This window comes from Podarcis liolepis (assembly GCF_965112155.1).
Source record: "Podarcis liolepis genome assembly, chromosome: 2".
NCBI lineage: Eukaryota > Metazoa > Chordata > Lepidosauria > Squamata > Lacertidae > Podarcis > Podarcis liolepis.
In genome coordinates, this window is record NC_139555.1 from 15705660 (window position 1) to 15724986 (window position 19327).

Here is a 19327-nt window from a genome sequence, read left to right on the forward strand (position 1 = left end):
TTGCGAGCTTTTTTGCGGAGAAGGTCCTGTCGCTCCGCCATGACCTCTCTGCCAATTTGGATACAATAAAGGAACTGGAGGCCCCTCGACTGTCCTCGGGTCCAGTATTGGACCACTTTGACCGGATATCCCCAGCCGATGTGGACAGACTCCTCCAAGCTGGAAAGCCCACCACTTGTCCTCTCGACCCGTGCCCGTCTTGGTTGATTAGAGCGTGTCCAGACGAGATGCGGGCCCCCCTGGGGGATATCATCAATTTGTCCCTTGGCACCGGGACATTCCCAGGGGAACTGAAGGAGGCAGTGGTGCGTCCGCTCTTAAAGAAAACATCATTAGATCCCTTAGATCTATCCAATTACCGCCCAGTTTCGAATCTTCCATTCCCGGGTAAGGTGATTGAGAGAGCGGTTGCTGAACAGCTTGGTAGGTTTCTGGATGAAACATCGGCTCTGGATCCATTCCAGTCTGGCTTCCGCGCTGGTCATGGGACCGAGATGGCTCTGGTCACCCTAACAGATGATCTCCGCAGGCAGCTGGATCGAGGCGGGTCGGGGCTGCTGATTCTTCTAGACCTGTCAGCAGCCTTTGACATGGTTGATCACGAACTCCTGGACCACCGCCTTGCCGACGTGGGGATCCAGGGCACAGTCCTTCAATGGCTGCACTCGTTTCTCTCCGGTCGGGTACAGAGGGTGGCGCTTGGGGGGGAACTGTCATCCCGCCACTCCTTGGTGCAATACTCTCCCCGATGCTTTTTAACATCTTTATGCGCCCCCTCGCCCAGCTTGTCCGGAGTTTTGGGCTGGGCTGCCATCAGTATGCTGATGACACCCAACTCTATCTGTTGATGGATGGCCATCCTGACTCGGCCCCAGACACACTGATCAGATGCTTGGAAGCTGTGGCTGGATGGTTACATGGGAGCCGGTTGAAGTTAAATCCTTCGAAGACAGAGGTCCTCTGGCTGGGACGGGACGATATGGGATTGAGGGGGCAACTCCCATCTCTTGCGGGGGTGCAATTAGTGCCAGCACCGTCCGTTAAGAGTTTGGGTGTAATCTTCGATATCTCCCTCTCCATGGAGGCGCAGATTGCAGCTATAACAAAGGCGGCATTTTTTCATCTCCGCCAAGCTAAGCAGTTGGCTCCCTACCTCTCTCGCCCTGACCTAGCCACTGTGATCCACGCGACGGTCACCTCCAGACTGGATTATTGTAACTCGCTCTACGTGGGGCTGCCCCTGAGACTGACCCAGAAACTCCAGGGCCTGCGGAAGAGACAAGGGTCCTGCAGGACTTGACATCTTTCCGCAGGGCCTGCAAGACAGAGCTGTTCCACCAGGCCTTTGGTCAGGGCGCAGCCTGACTCCCTCCTTTGGCAATCTTTACAATACTTTAGTTTATGGTTGCCATCAATTTTGATTTTAATTAATTCTTATGATGTTTTTATAATGTTGCACTATTTTAGTGTTGTTAGCTGCCCAGAACCCGGCTTCGGCTGGGGAGGGCGGGATATAAATAAAAATTATTATTATTATTATTATTATTATTATTATTATTATTATTATTATTATTGCTGCAGTTGTTGCATATAAGATTTTTTTTTATCTTGTCTATACCCAATACAAAAACTTCTGGTTTTTAAACAAAAGTGTTTTTAAACATTTTCTTTAACTCATTACTGTATTTTTCGCTTTATAAGACACACTTTTTCCCTCCTAAAAAGTAAGGAGCGCATGCAGGCTTCGCGTGGCGAAGCCAGAACAGCGAGAGGAATCGCTGCACAGCGCTCCCTCTCCTCTCGCTGTTCTAGCTTCTGGCTTCGCTGCGTGAAACCTCTTCAGGGCAGGGGGAGCCTTCATCCCACTGCCCTGAAGAGGCTTCGCGCGGCTAAGCCAGAACAGTGAGAGGGATCACTGCGCAGCAATCCCTCTTGCTGTTCTGGCTTCTGAGATTCAGAATATTCTTTTTCTTGTTTTCCTCCTTCAAAAAACTAGGTGCGTCTTATGGTCTGGTGTGTCTTATAGAGGAAAAAATACGGTATATATCACCGCAAAGAAAAAAACTAATCCTGGTTTTCTTTGCTGCTTTTTCCCTAGCTCTTTTGTCAAACATGCACTGGACACCCGAGCATGCTCAGCCCCTGAACCAGTGGCCGGAGCAGCACCTTGATGTCTCCTCCACAACCTCATCGCCTGCCCACAAGTCGGACCTCTACCACAGCAGCCGGCAGCGCTTCAACTACGCCTGGGCCAACGATGACATCTCTGCCCTGACCGCCTCCAACCTGCTGAAGAGGTATGCCGAGAAGTACTCCGGAGTACTGGACTCCCCTTATGACAGGCCGCCGGGGCTCAACACCTACGGGGATGGCGCCTTTGGGCCCCTCAACGGCCAGAAGGGAGAGATGGAGCCTTGGCCGATGGCGCACAGCTCAGAGGGGGCTTACCCTTTGACCCCAATGCACGATGGATTGCCCACCTCCAAGGGGATCATCCCTCCTGCTGTCACCCCTGGGAACAGCCTCGGGACCTCCCCGGTGGTCTCCAGCAATCTGTCGGACTCCATTTACCCCAGTAACACATGCGGGGGACCCCCGACTTCTGGCAGTCTTGGTCCGTCTCAGGAGTACACTTCAGGCTACAGTGGGGCCTACTTGCCATCAGGCTACTGCAGCCAACCTGCCTCGGCGCTTCCGCCTCCACACCCATCCACCTTGCATAGCTCAGGCCTCCTTCAACCCAGCCACCCTTCCACGGCGCTTGTCCCCAGCTACAGCTCCTCAGGACCCATGTACAATTACGCCTCAGGCAGCTACCCACCCCAGCCTGGCTATGGCACCATTCACCCTCCCCACCCATCAGCCTCGTATTTGCCCTCGGGCATTGCTGCCCCCACCCCCATCCCTCCCTCCTCTCGGCCCCCTGTCGTCCCTGGGTACAGCTACCAGAGCCCCCTCGCTGTGCCACCCCTCAGCGGTGAGTCGGGGAGCTCTCTGAAAAGGAAGGCCTTTGATCTCGCCGGCGGTGAGGATGACGGCGAAGGCCGGTATCGCAAATACAGCTATGAGCAACCAAAGTCTCCGTATCAGATGTCCGACAGCGGTGAATGTAGAGGAAATGGGTTCAGCCGCAGCTCTGAGGTGCCTTTCAAAGGGGGGAAGAGGCCCGCAGGCGTGGCGGCCACCACCGTGGCTTCAGAGGAGCCCGTGGGGAAATACAACAGCCAGCCCATGAAAGGCCTGGTGTCTACGGCTTACAGCGTGGGTGAAGCCCCGCTGAGGCCTAGCGAGACCTTTGAGAAGTTCACCCCTCCGGCTGCCAACGGGGAACATGGAGGAGAGTCCTTTGCCCTCAGGATGCAACCCAAGCCACCACCCTTCAGCAGCGACAACAGCAGCAGCCAGACTGTGGAAGAGCAGCTGAAAGCCATGGACCCGTTTGTTCTGGAGCTGGTGAACAACAAGATCATTGATTGTGGTCCTCCAGTTCAGTGGACAGACATCGCAGGGCAAGTCTCTGTCAAGGCTGCCATCGAGGAAGAGCTGGTGTGGCCCATCTTGAGGCCAGGGGCTTACACGGGGGCAAGCCGGCCACCCAAAACCATCCTTCTCTTTGGACCTCGCGGTGTCGGGAAGACCCTGCTGAGCAGGTGCGTTTGCACCCAGCTGGGGTCCACCCTGATGAAGCTCAGCGGGACAGCCTTGGTCTCCAAGTGGAAGGCAGAAGCCGAGAAGATCCTGCAGGCCACGTTCTTCGTGTCCAACTGCCGGCAGCCGGCGGTCATTCTCCTCACCGACGTGGAATCCCTCCTGGAAGACGCCGCAGTCCTGAAGTCCCAGCTCCTTTCCTACCTGGATAACCTTGCTACCTCAGGCGAGCAGAACGTCGTGGTCATAGCAACCACCACCAGGCCTGGCAACCTGGACGAAGCCACCCAGAGGAGGTTTGCCAAGCGCTTCTACATCTCCCCGCCAGACAGCATTGCCAGGCGGCAGATCCTGCACCATGCTTTAGCCCAGCAAAACTACTGCCTCAGCGAGAGGGAGATGGCCTCCATTGTCCAACTCACCGAGAGCTATTCCGGCAGCGAGCTCCTCCACCTTTGCCAGCAGGTTGCGTCCAGCAAGCTGCAGAGCCTGCCGGGGCAGCTTCAGCCCACCTCCTACAAGGATTTCGAAAGCGTTTTCTGCAAAATCCACCCTGCCGTCTCTCAGAAGGAGCTGGACTTGTACGTGGAATGGGATAAAATGTATGGGTCGCAGCACTAGTGGAGAGTGACCAGCTTTTTCTTTTTCGATGGTCTCGGGTCTCTCTGAATGGAAGGTGTTGGGAGATTTGATTCCCTTCTCTTGCTTTTGCTGTTGAAAGCTTTGCCGCTCCTTGGGAGGCTGCAGCCTGCCTGCCTGCCTGCCTGCCTACGAAAAGCAGGCGATGGGTGAGGAGTCGTCTGTTAGAAAGTCACACCTAATTTTGGATGCAAGGACTTCCCCTAGATTGATTTGCGTACATTTCCCCCCCCCCCCCTTTTAAAAAATGTCTGAAATTTTGACTGTGTGGTGGTTGTTGGGTCTCTATGTTTATGAAAAGTAGTTGCTGAATGAACTCAGGATAACCTATTTATTATTAATCTGTTCCCCCAGTCATCCCTTTCTGTACCAGCATTGTAAAGTATTCGGCCAGGTATTGTCCCCTTCCCAACTCTTTTTAACACTGTACCTCCTGGTTATTTCTGTAGAGTTCTTAACTTCCATGGAAATGGCACGATGCTGTCATTCACTGCTTTATACTCTGATACAGACTCGTTTCCAGGGGCATAATTTAACCCTTGATGTTCTTTAAAGCCATCAAGAGCATCGTTGTTAAAGCAGATGGCATCAATGGGTTTTAAGGGAAGGCTTTTGGGATTTTATTTTATTTTTAAATGTAGATTGTTTATTAAACTAGCATCCTTTTTATTTTTGTAATGTATGTAGTGGGTTCTCTTTTTCTTTTTTAACTACTCAGGAAAAATAATTTACCTCAAACCAAGAAGAAGGAAAAAAAAGAATGTTTTTTGTTGTTTTTTTAAACTCAAGGAAAATAAAATATGACCTGGAGGGATTTCAAATGTGTTTTAACACACACTTGATTCCCGTTTTAAAAGCAAAAGGTAAGGAGAGGAAAAAAAGAACAAGAATAAACTTGAAGTCGTTACAAAGATGAAAGTTGAATGTATTTCAGGGGCGTTTCACAATATATTATGTCATAACTTTATTTTTATTTTTTAAAGAAAACATTTTTACCATAGCGTTTTGGTGGAGTAAATGTCTTCAAAGGATAAGTATTAGTGCTGTAGTTTTGAAGCCATGGCTAGTACCACTTTTTGAAGGAATGTTTCTATTCATTTCCAAATTCCAGGTTGCCAGTCCATTTCCCTTTGGTTGTGGCCTCTGATAGGACCTCTCAAGCTTTGTCACAGCAAGAAAAAATCCCCCAAACCACTAGTTCTCAAACTTCCCCAAGTATAATTTATGGGGAAGCAAATAAAACAGGTGCAATTGCATTATTACAATTACATTTTTAAAGTCTGTGTGTATGTGAAGAGAGAAAGCAAACGTACATTTCAGCATTCGATGTAGGGTTTCCCAGACTTGGGTCTCCAGCTGTTCTGGACAATAATTCCCTTTGTCCCTGATCATTGGTCTTGCCAGCTAGGGATGATGGGAGTTGTAGTCCCAAGTCTGGGAAACACTGATTTTTAATGGATGAGCCTAAAGACATTCATCTCATGGAGCTTAGTTTGCCCTGTGAAGGCAAACTCTGCCTTGACTGCCTGTAATACACTGCAGAATACACTTTTGTTCACCTATGGATGCATTGTCCTCATTTACTTTGTCATAGCCTATAATAGGTTGCCATCTTGGTGTGTTCAAAGGGAGCTTCACCAGTTGCAACATGTGAACTGGCAGTCTAGGCTTTAACATTCACTGTGTGTGTGTGTGTGTGTGTGTGTGTGTGTGTGTGTTAAACTCAAAGTGCATCTCCTAAGCCAGTCCTGAAGAACCATTCATAAATTACTTGATATGGATATTGAGAGGACTTTAGGCCCAACCTAGCACCCCAATTTCAGTACTAACCAATGGTTATAACTAACGTCCCATTTGCTTTCTGAAAACATGTCTTTATCGAGTCACTCTTGGTCTTCTGCATTCTTCTCTGTTTCTGTTCTCCAGCCTTTCTCCCGCCTCCTATTTACATGCTTCCCTTAGAAACCAACTGTTGACCCCATTTTAAGTGTCCATAGTTCACAGGTTTAGGCTTTGACCCTAAAGATACAGTCCTATGCATGGTGTGGATTTATTTCAGAGTCCAAAAACTCTGAAATATACCAGAAAATATACCAGAAAAGGAAGTATACCAGAGTATACTCACTTCCTTTTAAAGGCCAATAATAATAATTGTATGTGGTTTCCCTTTTAAGAATTTCTCACTTGAATATATTACAAGTGTGTAAGGAAACTTTGCAAGCTGTTTTCGGGATAAGCTGGTGAAATATTAAGTTGAATGGTATGTCCATAATTTTTGCAGAGTAAGCTTGAGGGAGGGAAGAAAGAAAGAAAGAAAGAAAGAAAGAAAGAAAGGAGATGTCTGCCTTTTCCTGCAGACTGGGATAATGAAATATATTCATTTGGCATATTTGCATCTCTGAACAATTTTAGACTTCCCAGTGGGGCTTTTTCAGATTCCTAAAAGACCTATCTCTTCATTCTCCTACTGAGCAGAACCAGCAGTGGAACATTGACCCAGACATAAAAGGGAGGCTACCAATGCACACATTTTGAAGTCACAGGTTGATACCCTATTCAACTGAGGCTAGCATAACACTTACCGTATTTTTTGCTCTATAAGACTCACTTTTACCCTCCTAAAAAGTAAGGGGAAGTGTGTGCGCGTCTTATGGAGCGAATGCAGGCTGCCCAGCTATCCCAGAAGCCAGAACAGCAAGAGGGATTGCTGCTTTCACTGCGCAGCGATCCCTCTTGCTGTTCTGGCGTCTGAGATTCAGAATATTTTTTTTCTTGTTTTCCTCCTCCAAAAACTAGGTGCGTCTTGTGGTCTGGTGCAGCTTATAGAGCGGAAAATACAGTAAATAGTTCCTCTCCTCCTGATATTCTGGAAGGCTTTACAGATCATCTTGGAAGAACCATGGTCTTTGGCCTGTGAGATGGACCTGGTCAAATTTCTCACCCAAACCCAAAGATTGACTCCCTAGAATTTGTTTGCAGGGATATTTTGCTTCCTGATAGTTGTTCGCTGACACTCTGTAACAGGGGTTATCCATAAACGCAGAAGATAACAAAGCTCAGGTAGCCTAAATACGTGGGGAAATACCTCAGTGCTGTTGACTTGGGAACCTGTGTGTCTCGTTCTCGATTCTGCTAAGCAGGCCTTTCTTCATTGCATCTTCCAGGCCAGTTGTCTCTCTTTCTCTCCTGCATTCTGTAAGCTGATTTACATTACTACATAGTAGTAAATGGCTTCCTGAAAATCTTCAAAAAAATCGTGCAGGGCTTTTTCCCCCCAGCCAGAGCTCAGGTGGATGCCATTGCCATTCTAAGAGAACAAGGGAGAAGTTCATCGTGAGGCGCAGCACCTCTTTTTCTAGAAAAATAGGACTGGCAATGTGAACGTGGTCAGTGAGAGCACCTGTGATATTTAATAAGGATGGGATGAAGCTGCAGAGTCGAGTGGCGGTTTTACCTGAAAAGTTGTAAACTGACAACTACTTCTGATTTGAGGGTGAAGAGCTCTCCTTTAAGTCTCAGATAAGCCAAAGCACTTAACACCATAGAGAGAGAAATGAACCAGGAGACTTGGGTTCAACACCAAGCTTAGCCATGAATATCGCGGGTGGCCTACTCTACTTACCTGTTTCATATGAAATGAAAAAAAAAAAAAATTAAACAAAATGCTTTGTGAGCATCTAGCATTGTTAGGCACTTTACATTAAAAGTGCTATATGTTTGTTAATGTAAAAGATACCAGCCAATTGTCCTCTTCAGACATTTTTCACTAAACAACCAATTCAGTAAGAGAACTTTCTTTATAAGTTCATTTCAAGAGCTGTTTCCATACTCTCTAATATTTCTCCAATGAAAATAGGGACATCCTATTCCATGATAGTGAATAACAACAACAACAATAACAATGTTGTTGTTGTTTAGTCGTGTCTGACTCTTCGTGACCCCATGGACCAGAGCACGCCAGGCACGCCTGTCTTCCACTGCCTCCCGCAGTTTGGTCAAACTCATGCTGGTAGCTTCGAGAACACTGTCCAACCATCTTGTCCTCTGTCGTCCCCTTCTCCTTGTGCCCTCCATGTTTCCCAACATCAGGGTCTTTTCCAGGGAGTCTTCTCTGCTCATGAGGTGGCCAAAGTGTTGGAGCCTCACCTTCAGGATCTGTCCTTCCAGTGAGCACTCAGGGCTGATTTCCTTCAGAATGGCTAGTTTGATCTTCTTGCAGTCCATGGGACTCTCAAGAGTCTCCTCCAGCACCATAATTCAAAAGCATCCATTCTTCGGCGATCAGCCTTCTTTATGGTCCAGCTCTCACTTCCATACATCACTACTGGAAAAACCATAGCTATAATAATAATAATAATAATAATAATAATAATAATAATACCCCACCCATCTGACTGGGTTATCCCAGCCACTCTGGGCAGCTTCCAACATAATTAAACATTAAACATTAAAAAAACCTTCGCTATACAGGGCTGCCTTCAGGTGTCTTCTAAAGATTGTGTTGTTACTTATCCCCTTGGCTTGGAGTTTGCATAACTCTATACCCTCCAACATTTCTCCAATGGAAATAGTGATGTCCTAAGGGAAAGTGGGACATTACGGGTTCAAGTCAGAACCTGGGACAGCTTCCGTAAATCCAGGACTGTCCCTGGAAAATAGGGACACTATTTCCCTTGTGTTTCCATTGTGCATTATCTCACTAATAACCCACAACTGAGCTACCTGCCTTTGAAAAGTATTTGAGGGAACTGAACACAGAATAAGCCTGTGGCCAGCGTTGGCTGCTTCATGGATACAAATGGTTTGGCATTACAGGGCATTTCACACATTACACAGGAAACATAAAGAGAGCCTACTGGATCAGACCAAAGGCCATCTAGTCCAGTATCCTGTTCTCCCATTGGACAACCAGATGCCTACAGGAAGCCCGTCAGCAGGATCTGAGCACAAAAGTTCTCTCCTCACCCGTGATTCCTGGCGACTAATATTCGGAGGCCTCTGACGATGGAGGTATCAACTTAGCCATTGATAGATCCATGCATTTTTCCAATCTTTAAAAGCCATCTAAGTTAGTGACCATGTAGACCTCCTTTTTCTCTATCCTGATTCTTCTAACAATCAGCTACTTTAGATGGCCTCTGATTCTAGAATCCTGAGAGGAGAACAACTTCCTATCCACTTTTCCCATATCTTGGATAATATTATGTCTTGCTTTTTCTTGAAACTAACCCCCGCCCAAGGGTTGTAACCTTCCCTTGAGGGGGAGCCGCAGCAGCCCCCTGATTGTTTTGGTTGCCCACTTTCTGAAACTTTTATCAGCTCTACAATTCCCCCCTTTTAAGGTATCGTGAGCAGAATTATGCAGAGTATTCCAAGTTCGGCTTCATAGATTTGTAGGATGGTGCTATGATATTGGCAGTTTTAATTTCAATCCCTTTCCTAATAAAACGTGCTCTAGATCATTGACGAACACATTAAAAAGCACAGTCCCAATCCTTGGAGAACTCCACTTTCCACCATCTTCCATCTGAAGAACTCTTCTTTATTCCTATTCTCTGCTTTCTGGACCTTAAGCAATTCCTTCTCCTCTTATTCCATGACTGCTAAGCTTTCTCGGAAGTCTTTGGTGTGGGTACCTTGTATAAAGATTTTTGAAAGTCGAAGTATGCAGTGTCAACTTCTTGGCACTCTGAAAGAACTCAGAAAAATTGGTGAGACGGGAATTATCCTTCGCAGCAATGCTCATTCTGTTTCAGCAAGACTTGTTCTTCTATATGTTTGGTAATTCTATCTTTAATAATCCTTTGCACCAGTTTTCCTGGAGCAGACGTTAAACTAACCAACCTGTAATTTCCCAGATCCCCTCTGGATCCTTTTTTAAAAATTGGTGTTACATGGGCCAATTTCCAGTCCTCAAGTACATTGGCTGATCTTAGGGACAAGTACTTGTTTTTGGAGTTCAGCAATTTCACATTTGAGTTCTTTAAGAACTCTTGGGCGGATGCTATTCAGACAACACAATTTATCATCTGTTAGGGCTAGAACTGTAGCTTGTCACCACCATTTGCCTAAGTAATAGTAATAATAATAATATTTTTTTCCAGACTCTCTACTTGAGAAACTTCAGGCACAGGGATCTATTTACCTGACATCTTCTGCTGTAAAGGCAGGTGCAAATAATTAATTCAGCTTCCTTTTCCTCCTTTATCACACCTTTGATTCCCTTGTCATCCAAAGATGATCTCCTGCCTCTAATGTATTTGAGTAATTTGTTGGTGGTGGTCTTTGGGCTTTTAGCAATGTGCTTCACGAAATACTTCTTTTTGCATTCCTCATTGCCTTCTTGCATTTATTTTGTCTGGGGAGTAGACAATTAAGCAGGGAGTAGACAGAGGGTAGCAATGAACTCCCTGTTCAAGTTTTCATTTAAAACAGAAACTAGCTTTTATTTGGTTTTATACTGAACTGAAAGCTGAAACGTGGACTTCGACTGAGGCCTACTGTTTGGCTTCAGCTTATATACTGCACTTAACCTAAACCAGGACTGCTCATACTGAGAAAGGTTGCCATATTTGAAGAAGTGAAAATCCGGACAAATTGCTGCTTTTCAGAAATTTTCCCCGATATGACTTCCACCATTGAAATCTTGGTAATATTGGGGAAATTGGGATGTATGGCAACCCTAATAATAAAGCTTTTAAAAGTGAAACCCACTCTGTAGTTTTAAGTTACTCACACTCTATTTTCTCAAAAAATGAACTAGTTTTTAACAGATTTTAAACTGAACTGAAGGCTGAAACTTACAGCCGTGGCCTTCCCCTGTTCTTTAGCATGTATGCTATTCTTTTTTTATTATTATTATTCAAAAGCCCCCAACCCTTTTAACCTATAAAACAGAACTTGTTGTAAAAGCTATATCTACCTTTTGGATTCTCACTAACTAGATCTGTATTACGTGGAACTATGTATTTGCAGTTTTCTTTCTGCATCTTTCTCTCTCACCCCACATCCAAAATTGGGATTCAACCTAGGTTTCTGGTTTAGTGTGGCCCCCTCAAGATTTTCCCGCTAAGGAAGAGGTAGCTCCCATGCTTTGATAGAGTTGAAAACTTGTTGTTTAGTCGTTTAGTCGTGTCCGACTCTTGGTGACCCCAAGGACCAGAGCACGCCAGGCACTCCTGTCTTCCACTGCCTCCTGCAGTTTGGTCAAACTCATGCTGGTAGCTTCGAGAACACTGTCCAACCATCTCGTCCTCTGTCGTCTCCTTCTCCTTGTGCCCTCCATCTTTCCCAACATCAGGGTCTTTTCCAGGGAGTCTTCTCTTCTCATGAGGTGGCCAAAGTATTGGAGCCTCAGCCTCACGATCTGTCCTTCCAGTGAGCACTCAGGGCTGATTTCCTTCAGAATGGATAGGTTTGATCTTCTTGCAGTCCATGGGACTCTCAAGAGTCTCCTCCAGCACCATAGTCCAAAAGCATCAATTCTTCTGCGATCAGCCTTCTTTATTGAAAACTAGGTTTCTGAGCTGAAAACTAGGTTTCTGCAAACTAGGTATCGGCTCTTAGAGTTAATGTCTGAGCTCTTACATTTTTGCAGGATTCAGCTCCTAGCACATAGTGCCCCAAATGCTGCCCCTTTTTGCAGTTTAAGCTTTATTAAATAGGTTGGTATTTAGCTTTCTAGACACCCAGCTGTTTACCTCGATGCTTTGTCACTGAGGCGAAGATGCTTCATCATCTGGGAATCCTCTCTTGCCTGTGGAACGGTAAGAACACCCAGTTTGCTAACCTTTACCTTTCTCCCCATTAGTGGTAAAGCAGCCCAGGGTGCAAGGTTTGATTTCTGGGCAAATAGCAAGGAGGGAAAGGCTGAAGTACCTAAGTACCTTGTCTTCTGCTCCTCGTTTCAGCCTCCTCACAGCTGCTTTCCATGAAAACGCTGAACTGCCCATCACCTGCAGGTTGGTCCTTGTGGCTTACACACCAAAAAATGCAAATGTGTGAAGCCACCCACCAATACCGAACCAACATTTACATGCCGGCTGACCTCTCACTCCCTTAGAAGTCACTGGAGAGAACGCGGGTGACTCTTTGTGTGTGACAATCAAGACCACAGCATCCTCTCTGCCCAGATTTCATATTGGCAGCAGAGTTTGACCGGTTTTGATGCAACGGCTGCACGGTTGAGCATCTATTCTAAAAGCCAAGAAACAAATATATGCCCCCCTCAGTGTCAAAACTGCAACTTAAGTGAGTGCTGGGAAGCCTTTGGTCCCCTTACACTCTCTCAGCAAGGCAATTGCATCTGATAGCACTTTATCTTGGTTTTAATTAACTAGGGCTGTTACTCTTCCGGTGACACAGTTATGGGTGCTGTGGTTGTGGTGGTTTTCTTCTTGCATATATAGTAGTGGTACCTTGGTTCTTGAACAGCTTAGTTGTCAAACAAATTGGCTCCCAAATGCCACAAACCTGGAAGTAAGTGTTCCGGTTTGCGAAGGTTTTTCGGAAGCCGAACGTCCGGCGCGGTTTCCGCTTGAGTGCAAGGAAGCAGCCAATTGGAAGCCACATCTTGGTTTTCAAATGGTTTGGGGAGTTGAACAGACTCCCAGAACGGATTAAGTTCAAGAACCAAGGTGCAGTGGTACCTCGGGTTACAGACGCTTCAGGTTACAGATGCTTCAGGTTACAGACTCTGCTAACCCAGACGTAGTAGCTCTGGTTAAGAACTTTGCTTCAGGATGAGAACAGAAATCGCGGGCGGTGGCGCGGTGGCAGTGGGAGGCCCCATTAGCTAAAGTGGTACCTCAGGTTAAGAACAGTTTCAGGTTAAGAACGGACCTCTGGAATGAATTAAGTGCTTAACCCGAGGTACCACTGTATCCATTCTCGCCAGTGTTATTTCCATGGGAAGAGATGGTCCCTGTTCTATAAGGGCTCACATTTCCTTTCCTTTTCATTTGCTTCAACTCTTTGATTGACACCTCCAGAGGGTAGCAAGGTTTGGCGTTTACCAGGGCCCCAAGACCAGCGGAGTGCCCCCTGCTCTAACCATACTACCATTTCCACTTGGAATTGTAGAGTTGGAGGGTACCCCAAAGCCCATCTAGTCCAACCCCCTGCAATGCAGGAATCTTAGCTAAAGCATCCATGACAGATGGCCATCTAACCTCTGCTTAAAAGCCTCCAAGGAAGGAGAGTCGGACACTGTTCCACTGTCAAACAGCTCTTACTGTCACAAAGTTTTAGTCGGAATTCCCTTTCTTGTAACTTTGGTTCGAATTCTACCCTCCAGAGCAGGAGACAACAAACTTATTCACTCATCCATGAGACAACCCTTAAGATATTTGAAGATGGCTATCATATTTCCTCTCAGTCTCCTCTTTTCCAGGCTAAACGTACCCAACTACTTCAACCATTCCTCATCAGGCTTAATTTCCAGACCCTTGATCATCTTGGTTGCCCTCCTCTGCACATTCCAGCTTGTCAACATCCTTCTTAAATCGTGGTGCCCAGAATCAGACACAGTATTCCCGGTGTGGTCTTGGCTCCTCCGAGCTTCTATTTGCCCCATGGTGGCAAAACCTAAAGGCACACAAGCAAATCTCTCCTCCTCTCCACCCCTCTTTTCCTCTTAGCCATATTGGCAATAAACAGTAATATTCTGGAGACAGAAATTAAACTAGCACTTTTCTGAGGCTTGATTGGAAGCTGTCGACACCCTTGCTGTCAGGCTTTTCCATTGACTCGTAAGCTTTAAAGATAATGTGTGAGTTCAGAACAAGATTGAACACACGCAGGTCAGGAGATGGATAGAATTGCAGTGGAGCTGGGGGTCAGTATTATGCACTTCAGTTGTGTTCTGGAAGAAACAATTCGCAGCTTCCATGCCATGCTATGAAATTCAGTAGCTTCCGTCAATTGGCTGGATGTACCCAATGCCATTCACCCTCTCTGCTTTCTAATACCAAGGGTGGATCTTACCACAGGGGGGGAAACCACTATAAATAAGTCAGAAATTAAATTGTTATAACAAAAGAAAAAAAAAACTCTATGTAAAAATCACATAGAATTTTTTTTGCTGTCTGGCGCCATCTGGTGTCTCATGTTTATAATGCATTCAAAGCGTTGTGGGTTTTTTCGCCTAATGTAGCTGAGTCCCAAATGTAATTTATGGCACAGGTTCCTGAAAAGAATAACTCCATGAGAACCAAATTTCTGTTCCTCAAGCAAATCTGCAGAAAACATTGGCGGTTGCTTGGAACTTAGCAAACCGCTTCTGGCTGATTAAAAAAACTCAGAAACTGCCAGAAATGAGGGAGGGAGCAAAGCAACTTCTTCAAAACAAACAAACAGACAAAAAAACCCCGATCGTGCAAATTTTGTAACTTTTTGGTAAAATAAGCAAACGTTCGTGTTGGTTTTGAGCACCAAATTTTGCATTCCTTTGCATGGAGCATAGTTTGCGTATGTAGCGCTTTGGAGAAGAACTCCCCAGAATTTATCTAGAGGTAATTGTGGTAGTATTAGCTGAAAATGGACTGTGTGAAAGACAAGGCTCTCTAGCCTGGCTAGAGGACTGCCTCTCAGAACCAAAGGTTTATGTATTCTGGGCTGTGTTTTCCATTCTCGGGACTTCTCTTTATGAGACATGCCTAGATGGCGCAATGTAAGGTGAAGAAGATGCGACTTCCTTTGTAATGAACATTGCACATCTCACCAACTTAGGTGCACTGCCTTTTTTTTAAAATTGCCCGTGAAATAGTTCTGGGGTATGTAGGTGAGCAAATGGAGTTCACGGGGTTGTTGTTTTTTAACCCTTGCCTGTCCCTACAGGTGAGATGCAAGTGCTCACGGAGGTGAGTTTGGCTCATTCACACTGATGGGCGGATAGATGCCGATTGGCCATCTGGCCCCTTTTTAAAAAATCAAATTATAGCACTTTTGTGCTTCTGCTTCTTTAAGGTGGAGGTGAGAAGGAACCCAGGGGCAGGTTGGTAGGGTGAATGCAGGATTGGGTTTACATAGGGGAAATGGGGCTGTTCTATTACTGAAATAATAATAATAATAATAATAATAATAATAATAATAATAATAATAATAATAATTTATTTCTACCCCGCTCATCTGGCTGAGTTTTCCCAGCCACTCTGGGTGGCTTCCAACAAAAGATTAAAAATACATTAAAAGTGAATGGTGAAAATGGGATTATTAGTTTAGGGCAGCCTTTCTCAACCTTGGGTCTTCAGATATTATTGGACTACAACTCCCATCATCCCTGACTGCTGGCCCTTCTCACTACAAATGATGAGAGTTGTAGTCTGTCAACATCTGGTGATCCACGGTTGAGAAAATTTGGTTTAAGGGGGGTACAAGAGGAAACCATTTTGGGAGAACTGAGTTTTGGAAAGAAAAAATGAATTTGGGGGAATCTAATTCAAGAGGAAATCATTACAAGGGGCCCATACCTCAACTTTGCTTGGGTTTCTTTTCTTGGGTGAGTTGTCTGTCAAACTCACTGGTTTACTTCTGCAGAACTGATGTGTGCAGCAGCAGCAGTGTGAGATTTGTTGTTTGGGACTCAAAATCTTCCTATTTCCGCTTCCAACAGCCGTGATCTAGATTCCTTTCAGGAGGCTTACAAACAATCAGGGAAAGAAAGCAACAGACATCCCTGATTGTTTGTGCCCAGAATGCTGGTATAGTGTCTCCGAGCATGGAAGCTCGTATTTTTCTGTCACAATTGATAGGAGGATTTTGCCATCCACAGGTAGGGCTGGAGAGGTAGAAGGAAGTGTCGGGTAGATGGAGCAAAGAGTCTGTGCTTAGCAGAGTAAGGGGGACTAGCCATTACTAGTAGCATTTTGGAAACACCAGGATGAGTGACAGGGGAAAGGTGAAGCTGCTCCCATATTTACACCATATCTGTGCTTGTTGTGGACTTGTATACATTTACACAAGTCACAACAGTCACTAATAACTTCAGAAAATTCTGGTTGTCCAAATTTTGGTCCAACCTTATGCAGTCGCTATGTGTTGGAACACACTCACGCTGCCGCCAAAAGCAACAGTCTTTTTGCTCATCGCAACTACCAAATTTTTTGCTCTATAAGACTCACTTTTTCCCTCCTAAAAAGTAAGGGTAAATGTGTGTGTATCTTATGGAGCGAATGCAGACTGTGCAGCTATCACAGAAGCCAGAACAGCAAGAGGGATTGCTGCTTTCACTGCACAGCAATCCCTCTTGCTGTTCTGGCTTCTGAGATTCAGAATATTTTTTTTTCTTGTTTTCCTCCTCCAAAAACTAGGTGCGTCTTGTGGTTTGGTGCGTCTTATAGAGTGAAAAATTTGGTAAATGCTTTTGACTGCTTAGTTATATGATTGTGTGTGTGTGTGTGTGTGTGTGTGTTTAGGCAGTGTCTCGAGAGTTCTAATATGAAGTCACAGGCTCTTTGAAAAGCTGTTAAAAGGGAGCAAAGTGTGTCTGACTGTGAGCATCATTTTTGTGCTTACTGACAAATATTGAAGTGTGCCTCACACTCATTTTTGGCATGCAATTTGCTGTTACACCTGTGAAAGCAAGTTAGCTTTTGAAAACAAGAGTTTCAATGCCTGCTGGTCTCTCTCTCTGTCTCTCTCTTATACCAAAGCCTATATCTGCTCCTTACCTACATGTCACACGCTGAAAAATCCCACACTACCAAAAATAAGCTATGAGGCTGTTGCTCGCTGATGTGCTTTAAGCATGTTGCCAGAAACAGCCCCTTCAAACGCGTTTGCTGGAGAGCAAAACCCACCAAAAAAGACTCGCAGCGTGGTAATTTGATGAGTGAAGCCACATTTTGCGATCTCATAGACCCACTCTAACCTCAAATGCAGAGGACCACTTTTGTCTCTCCCTGCCAATTCGCAGTTTCCCAAATGGTTCAGATAAAGTCTGAGGCTCCTTATAAGTAGTGCTATTTTATTTTCTAGAAAAAGAGTTCCAGGAGCTTGCCACGAACCTCTCCCTTGATCTCTTAGAATGGCAATGGTGCCCATTTGAGAGGCGCTGGAGCTCCAAAAAGCCCTGTTTATATTTGATGAAGATCAGCAATGCAGAAAGCTCTCCCACCACCACCAATCTTTCTGAGCAATGTGCAACTAGACGCAGGAGAGAGTCTTGCTTGTGTCCTAGATTTCCCAACAGTTCTGGGCAGAACTCTGGGACAATGGATTTTGCATTCTAGAATGCTCCCCTCTCCAGAACCTTCTATAATGCGTAAAAGTTCCTCAGCAGGCACATCAGTGGGGAAAGGAATCTAAAAAGCACCACTCATTGTTTCTAAATCACAGATGGTTTTTTTCCCCGTTGCGTCCACTCCAACAGTAATAGTGGAAAATCCATCATCATTAAAACCCTACGATGCTGGTAAAATTTAGACGATTGGTTTCTCCAAAGGGAGATTTCCTTTGGAAAGAGGGCACAGTCTCTTAATATCAGTCGGGTGCCTTCGAATGTATCTCATAGGTATTCCTAGCTATATACCTCAGGAAGATTGCCTCTTTTTGTTTTATTTTGTTCTACTCCTCCAAAAAGTGGTACTGGAATTTTGAAGACTTTTTTTTTTAATTTTTAAATCGTTTTTGACTTTGTACATCCTCTGTAACCATTTCTACCTCATTTTGCAACATATTGTACATGAAAGTATTTAATTCATGTCTTATTAATGTCTGAAAAAAATGCGTTTGAACTGTAATGGTCTACCTCAGAAAATACTGTATTTTAAAAAGAAAAGTATTTCACAGTATTAAAGAGATTACATGGAATGGAATTGTGTTGCATCGTTTTTGTTTTCTAAATTTGGCTTATCACTCCGTCTTGGATTTCTTCTGATTTCAGTAATGGTGCTGAGAAACATCCGCGGGGAATGTTGCGCTCTATTGCATGAAGAAATGCACACTGAAAACATCTTCAGGAAGCAGTTTGATAGAGTAGCAGCAATAGGAAAAAGAATTTTGCACATGTAACACAAAGTTTAGGGTTTTCTTCAACATACTGTCTCTGTCAGCTGTTGCAGTTACACTTGTAAAAAATAAGCTTATAGATAACAATGTACTCTTGTGTTCTGCGATCCTTATAAAAGCAATATGAACTCAAATATTCAGGAGATCCTAAAAGTTAATGAAACAGGACCCCCGGGAGATGGACACATTGCCTATAAGTCCAAAGGTCTCACTTCAAAGCAGAGCATCGCAGGAGCATCAAAAGGAGGTTGATATACTCATGTGCATTATACCCCTTGGCATATTTATTAAAAAATGATCTTCTGAATTCAGTGGGAATTCAGCGTGTTTAGTTCTGTACTTACAAAAAAGACACAAGTGCGGTTAGATCATACGCAGTGAAATTCACCCCAGTTATCTGTCACTCATATCTGATTTTCTGTATTTACAATGCCTCTTTCCCAAGCTCCATAATAATAATAATAATAATAATAATGCTTTTGCGAGAGGAGAGGACCTAATTTACACAACAGGTTGTGGAAGTCAACGCCTGTGTGGGTGGCGCTGTGGGTTAAACCACAGAGCCTAGAACTTGCCGATCAGAAGGTCGGCAGTTCGAATCCCCACAACGGGGTGAGCTCCCGTTGCTCGGTCCCTGCTCCTGGCAACCTAGCAGTTCGAAAGCACGTCAAAGTGCAAGTAGATAAATAGGTACCACTCCAGCGGGAAGGTAAACGGCGTTTCCATGCACTGCTCTGGCTCGCCAGAAGCGGCTTAGTCATGCTGGCCACATGACCCGGAAACTGTACGCCGGCTCCCTCGGCCAATAAAGCGAGATGAGTGCCGCAACCCCAGAGTCGGTCACGACTGGACTTAATGGTCAGGGGTCCCTTTACCTTTACCTTTAGGACACTTATGGGTCATAAACACACTTCCCTCTCCAGAGCAGTTTTGCATTTAAAGGCAAGCAAATGAGGAACATTTTAAATGAATAAAGTGGTCTTTTTAAAAATTATTATAAAATGATGTCTGCCTGAAGCATATGGGAGGAGGA

At 45.1% G+C, this 19327-nt stretch overlaps 1 protein-coding gene across 2 annotated transcripts in view; it reads left to right on the top strand.

Moving 5' to 3' along the window:
• FIGNL2 (fidgetin like 2) overlaps positions 1–6621 on the top strand; it is a 71125-nt gene extending 64504 nt beyond the window's left edge. The window contains exon 2 of one of the 2 annotated variants that reach the window (XM_083490011.1): positions 2099–6621. In XM_083490011.1, the coding sequence (XP_083346137.1) occupies positions 2113–4269 (2157 nt within the window). In that variant the 5' untranslated portion in view covers positions 2099–2112 and the 3' untranslated portion in view covers positions 4270–6621. The remainder of the gene's footprint in view (positions 1–2098) is intronic. The other variant, XM_083490010.1, reaches the window with a different exon arrangement.
• Positions 6622–19327: the final 12706 nt, after the last annotated feature.